This window comes from Aphanomyces astaci, assembly GCF_000520075.1.
Source record: "Aphanomyces astaci strain APO3 unplaced genomic scaffold supercont1.167, whole genome shotgun sequence".
Lineage (NCBI taxonomy): Eukaryota > Oomycota > Saprolegniomycetes > Saprolegniales > Verrucalvaceae > Aphanomyces > Aphanomyces astaci.
Window position 1 is genome coordinate 61833 of NW_009798430.1, and position 7199 is coordinate 69031.

At 41.8% G+C, this 7199-nt stretch overlaps 1 protein-coding gene across 1 annotated transcript; it reads right to left on the bottom strand.

Annotated features, from left to right (window-relative positions):
• Window positions 1-1751: 1751 nt before the first annotated feature.
• H257_18473 (hypothetical protein) lies at window positions 1752-2480 on the bottom strand. The gene has a single exon (XM_009847533.1). It carries the CDS (start codon window positions 2374-2376, stop codon window positions 1993-1995), a length of 384 nt encoding a protein of 127 aa, XP_009845835.1. The 5' UTR covers window positions 2377-2480; the 3' UTR covers window positions 1752-1992.
• Between the last annotated feature and the right edge of the window lie 4719 nt (window positions 2481-7199).

A 7199-nucleotide genomic window follows, 5' to 3' on the forward strand; every position in this document is an offset into this window, starting at 1 on the left:
GATAGGATGTGAAATTTAATACATGATCATACATTTAACTATATATTTATAGAAATTTACTATCCGTTCGCTACCCGTTCTATATCAGAAAGTAAACATTTTATCCCCGCATGTGCACATGAGCAAGAAAAATTCGACACTCGATGCATGCGCGCATGAGCAAAATGTGGAACTTTGGTGGGTGAATACATAGGTGCACGCATGTGCGCGAAAAACTACAAATTCGTCCTCCACCGTCGTCGTTTTCGTCCTCTGTACTCCACGTAGGTAAGGATGCTTGCATGCACTACCTTCCTACACATGTGTAGTACATGATCTCACAGTTTCAGCTCACCTCCATGCGTCACTACCGAGAAATTGACCACCTGCGCTTGGACTTTCCACACATTTGTGCGAGCACTGCATGTATGGGTAACAGCCAATAGCAAGTTGTATATGTTCAATGTGAGCGATATGTTGCTGACACGACAACCAAATCGCTCAATCGGATTGTCTAAAAAATATCTCACCAATCAAAATTCAATCATTTGTCGGTTATCCAATTACCGACTTCAAATTTGTCGGTTTGATGTGGGATGCCACCTACATGTATACATGCAGTGCTCGCACAAATGTGTGGAAAGTCCAAGCGCAGGTGGTCAATTTCTCGGGAGTGACGCATGGAGGTGAGCTGAAACTGTGAGATCATGTACTACACATGTGTAGGAAGGTAGTGCATGCAAGCATCCTTACCTACGTGGAGTACAGAGGACGAAAACGACGACGGTGGAGGACGAATTTGTAGTTTTTCGCGCACATGCGTGCACCTATGTATTCACCCACCAAAGTTCCACATTTTGCTCATGCGCGCATGCATCGAGTGTCGAATTTTTCTTGCTCATGTGCACATGCGGGGATAAAATGTTTACTTTCTGATATAGAACGGGTAGCGAACGGATAGTAAATTTCTATAAATATATAGTTAAATGTATGATCATGTATTAAATTTCACATCCTATCCGACAGTGGTGAGGCAAATACCCGGTTTAACCCAACAAGTAGCGCAGAATCAGCAGTTTGTCAAACGAGCGATTTGGGAAAGGGACAAAAGGAGTCAGCAATTCTGTGATCATCACGGCAATACTGTATCCGTTTACATGTTAACGGTAGTGGATCACAATGTCAAATTTACGGCCTGTTCCTGCATCTCCCTGGGAGATGCGGAAACAGGACACAAACACATCACACAGCCTACAATTATCTCAAACTCCTTGTATCAACCGCCATCACAGGAATATATCGCAACAGGGCGTGATGAATCTATGCAGCGATTTTCGTGATTTCACCGCATCTGATTGGACAAAATTGGACAATTTTGAATTCGCAAGGTGACCTGCCTTGCGTATTCCAAAAAGAGACAGACACATGAAAAATAAAAATCATCAATACAAACTTGAAGATATATTTAATTGAAACTATACAATTTCAGAACTATTTATGGAATTCGCAAGGTGGTTCACCTTGCGCAGCATACAAAATTGCCTATTTCACCTTGCTTTTCTGGTTAATGTACAAATCCACACTCACCATGTCCTCATGTGTCTATCGCTGAATTGCGAGCAATGAAGTCATACTGGTAAGCACAGGCTGAGAACAGGAGAGGGAATAATGGATGGTGATGGATTGATGTGACGGGATTTACTTTTCAGACTTGCTAAATCTGAATTCTTTAAACTTCCAAAATATATGGGCTATGAAGGATTTTTTCTTTTTTGAGGAAGTGTACGCCCGAATTCTGATTCGCTTCAGTAATAAGGAACAGACGGAGTAGTAGTTATAAATACTACTCGGAGTACTACGTAGTAGTAAGTTTTATGCTTACTTTCAGAAGTCAGTCAAGTTATAGTATACTATTAATAGTACAGTACTACGTAGTACATTTTGACAAGTGTGTACACTAACGAGTACTACTAGTAGTAATACTAGCACAAACTACCAAATCTACAACAAACGTTACACCCATTCACTAGCGACCGACTGTTCTTGGTCCAAGCTGTCAAACTCCTCGTGTACGTAAGAAGCACACTCGGAGTCGGTCGAATACGTCGCGGACAAGCGTTGTGGTTGCATGGGAAGGTTCTTCTGTTGGTGGTACACACTCCAATTGTGTTCAAGTCGATTCAGCATGCTTCGAAGTTCCAGCCTCGAAATGGACTCGAACAGATCCCGTGTGGACGTGGCGTCGTTGTTGCAGCCAGCAGCTGTAGCCAAGGTGGAGCTAATTGTAGCTGCCACGTTGGTCGTTGTGATGGCATTCAGTCGGCGAGAAGCAGTTGCGGCAACAGCCGCCGTCGAGCACCGCTTCCATGGAAGAGCTCGGAGCCATCCGAACAACATGGTTGCGCTCAAGAAGCTCTCGATATGGTAGCCACGGCTTCTGCGACCCACAGGGACAAATTAGAAGTGACATATCCTTTGCTGACGAACGCAAATTGACTGGCTGACCCGCCTTCTGTTTCTGGAAGAAGAAGGGTGAGGCAAGTGTATGTCGCATGTATGTGATGAGGCCATACTAGCTTCTGGATGTGGAGTTCTGCTTCGTCTTTGTTACCGTGCAAAGGTCCGCTTGTAAAGATTGCTACTGTACCGGTACTACTGTACAGTAGTATTACGTAGTACTTCGTAGAATAGTACGAGTATTAAATAATTATCTATTTGGTCTAACGTAGGTCCGTCCAATTTAACAACACTTTTTCCGAGATTCTGCCGAGCAAGGCATGTACTGTAACACCACCATTCTTAGATATCGGAATATAATTCTAAAATATGTAACAAGAAGCCAAAGTCCAGGCCTATTTGGGAGTTTTGAGTTGGACAGTTTCCAGTTATAAATCATGATCATTCACACCATTTTCACCGGTCCAATTTAAGGTGCACTATTTGAAGCTTAATAGTTGTATTCCAATTTGCATATTTTTGGGCGGTTAGGTTAACAACTGCCGTTCTAGGAATTTATTGGCTAATCACAGTGTACCTTAACATGGATCGAGCACCTTAAATTGGACTTTTACATTAGTATGTGGATTGGTGAATAAACACTTCATAAATGATAAATGAAGAAGTAGAGAAACTATGCCGACCACACTGCTGAATTGAATGGGCTGGGTCCAAAGAAACGACCGTGACGGCAGACGCGGCGACTCTTGGGCTTGTTGGCCAAACGTATGCATACCTTGGATGATAAATGTACTTGAACTTCTATTAACCCAAACATAAATCATCAAATCAGCACACTTTTCATGACAAAAATTATTATCATGAATACTACTGTACTGGTAGTACGTTCATACGGTATCGACAACAGAATTACGAGTCCCACTGTTTCGAAGTATAGTGAACTGTATACAAGGCTAAACAAGAGCCTCTACTGATCTTCTCACATTTCATAATTTTCACTTTGACCAGCAAAAACTTGGTGAAGCAGTACTTGCATCTATCATGCAGAACGTTCAATCCATTTTAATTCCATAGTTGAAAGTTCGTCCAAATCGCCTTATTTGTTGAGAAATCGAAACCAAAACGAAGGGGTCGATTTTCGGGTCATCACTCATATTGTAGTTTACGTAAATACGATTTGTACGATACTATAGTAGTAATACAGTACTATTACTACTAGTATGGTACACGAGTACTAATACAAATCGTATTACTGGTGTACCATATTTAAATGTATACTAATTACATGTACTACACCTTTTTTGGGGTTATTTTCAGCTTTTTTCACTATATTTCGCTAAGCTTGCAGAAAATTTCACGAGACCACCAATATATTTCGGTTATCCCCATTCAATTTCGTGGAGACTTCAAACTTCAGGTTTATATTTCACCAAGCCAGCAGTACAATTTCAGTTTTCGTCAATATATTTCGCCCAGCATCCTATATATTTCGGCCAACGATGTTCTCTGCTGACTCTGGATCGCCGGTTTCGTTTTCGTTTTCGCGCGCTTCCACCTTTCGTAGCTTCATTCCGAAAGGAGCATTCGGCGCCACCCCCCGCCAAGTGCCGACGACTTTAACACCACGAGGTAAACCCCTACTGCACCGACGCTGTCCTGTAGACTGTATTATGTTTGTGTCTCATAGGAATTCATATACTACCGTACGTGGGCCTATCGTCGCTTGTGCGCACATCCGCTGTGCGTTGGGCTCCTCTCGACGAAGTCGCTTGTGCACATGTCAGAGGAGCCCAATCAACGGCAGATCTGCTGTCCGAAACAACGAGGTACTGGTAACTCTAATGTGTCGAGTCTAAGCAAGCACTGTTCTAACGTAAAGTCATAGATCAAACAAGTAGAAACATGCATCGGTGGCGGCAAGCCAAGTTGTAACTTGTCGTCATTGTGGTGTACTCATGGCATGGAGTCCAACATGCCGAAAAGTCGCAAGCAAAATCACCCCAGGGCATACTAGTAGGTAGGTAGATACTGTACTGTAGATACATGCCCTGTATGATTGGGTTTTTTGGCGAAATTAGTCGGATGCCGGGTGAAATATATTGACGAAAACTGAAATTAAAAACGATAGTTGATTGAATTATACTAGGGAGAGTCAATATAGGATTTTTCGATTTGCTTTTGCTTTTCGACCATTTTTGAAAAGCAAATTTATATTCTTTTGTGTATTTTATTATTGTTGAACGAAAAGCAAAGGACAGTCAATACTGTATAGGCCAACGATTCAGCCGTAACCGCTATCCGTATCCGCATAGATCACTTCATTGTCGAAAATGCCACAGCTCTCAGAAACCTTGTCGACTTGGATAGGATGGTACGAACTCTTGCTACTTGCAGCCCCTCTGCATCGAAGAAAGATATTGATGAACTTCTACGACTTCGATACATGATACTTTGTTCACGTTATATGTTCTCCCGTGCTTCGCTCCCTCGATCCTTAGAGCAACTATCCATTCTACCATTTAAGGCTGTTGGAGACTTTGTACAAGAGGTTCGTGTATGTCAGAGCACATTTTCATATATTGTTCAGTTGACTGAACTGGCAGAATAAAGCAAGACATGTTTAACAGTCTTATCAGAATTAGTGAATTCGGCCCCGAAATTTTGGGCCAGAATATTGTTATCAGACGCGCCCTTAAATACTTATATTATTATATTCACGTTTTATACTTCATGGTTGCACATCAACGAAAAATACTGTAGTTTTTCCTACTTGCAAGCCAGTCTATCACACCCTGGACAGCGGTGCAACCAGATATAACTCAGGACCCCACTCCAATTTCGAATCGACGTCACAATACTAACCCTAACGAGACGATCGACAGTTTTATATAAACAGTTTAACGTTATGGAAAAGCGTTCGGGAGAGAAATTATTTTCCAAGAGTCCTGTTACTAGTATAGTAGTAAGTAACTTAGTACTTGATTTGAAACAAGCTGAACCCCTCTATAAATTTGTACTATTTCCCACCATAAGTGTAGGCTCGTATTTTATCCAATCATATCAATTCTGTAGTTTTATTGGGTAATGCCGCTCGGAGCTTGGTTAGAGTCAGAACACCCTGTTCTGATAGAGAACATCCCCACTGCCCAGTCAGTCAGGTAGCAGCGTCTGCTAGCTGTGTAGGAGGTTTTTGTGCCTTCTAGAGGCTTTTCCTCAGAGTAGAAGTCAGCGCAGACATTTGGTCACTGAACATCATTGGATGTCGTGATCAATCATAGTTAGTTTTGATTGGCTGGTCCTTTCCAGTCAGAAGTGAATTACTTCCAGTTATTCCTTCTGCCTGCCAAGTGCCTGTTCCTGCCTACTGCCCTTCCAACTTTTAGGACAGTTATCCAGAATCCGGTTAAAATTTGTTATACGGATTTAACCGGTTTATGTTGTCAACTTGAAAATGGTGAACGCAATTCCGAATGAAACACACTGAAAAAAGGTTTAGCAGACCCAAAGGCTCTTACGCTGGTCTATCATTGCACGTGTAGGGCTTTGCACCACAAATACCTGCGGTCGGCTTAGGATGTGTGCCTTTAATGTGACTTTCGACACTGAGGCAACGTGAACAATGGATGTTATTCGAATTTTGAGCAGTACCGCATGTGTTTTTTCGGCATGGACATGGGTTACGACTGGCAGTTATCACTCCTTGGTTGGCAGATTCCATCAAAATTGTCATGGAAGGTTACTGTAGTGCAAGGACTTACTAAGGAAATGAGACTGAACTATTGCAACCCGTTTTCGAGCTATTACATATATTAAAACCTAACGTTAGTCTAGGTACCAATAATTTTCACGAAATATTTCGGGGGGTACGAATAACTGCTGGATTATACAGACGGTACAGTAGGACTCGGTAGGACCATATAAAGGACCGCAATAAAAAAGACTATTTTCGTCCCCGACTCGAATATATATATATATATATAGTTATCACGAGTCAGGTACATGTAGAAAAGGACTCTGGGAAAATCATTTCTCCCCCGAATGCTTTTCCATAAACTGTTCCTATAAAACTGTCGATCATCTTCTTATTAAGGTTAGTTAGTACATGGCCCCGATTAAATCAGCGTACGTTTCCCCGAAAAGGCGTCGATTTGACATCTCTGCATCTACTAGATAACGAATCCATATTAGTCCTATCATATCAAATTCCCATTAATTGTAATAACTGTACCCCAATCCGCTGGCTTATCTATTAGGCGCCACTTCAAGATTGGATTGGAGTGCATTGCCAACCCTAGTCTCATACAAAAGTATAATAAGCTTAGCGTCTGGCTCTATAAATCTAGTGAAAAAACAAATTTCGTCTTATGCACCTGTTAACTCGACGGGGTGCTGGACAGACTCGACCAGTACATCTAAAGCTACTGCCCACAGCGGACACTTTTGCACTTCGGGGATACTCGTGGCTTTACTCCCGATATTTCGTGATTTATCGAGGGCTTCGTCGATTAATTTCGAGTCTTTTTTGCATTTCAGCAGCAATAATACACTGGGAAAAGATCGGCCTTCGCCCACCACCACTGCTTTCGCCACGTACGATGCCTATATATATATATTGTCAAGGCGATTATATATATATTGTCAAGTCAATTCGAAATTGTAGCGTTTGACAAGTCATATACGACCAATCATAATCCAGATCACTAATCAAGTCGCCAATCAAATTCATTCTTCGACCAATTCAACATTTATTGAATTCGTGTGTG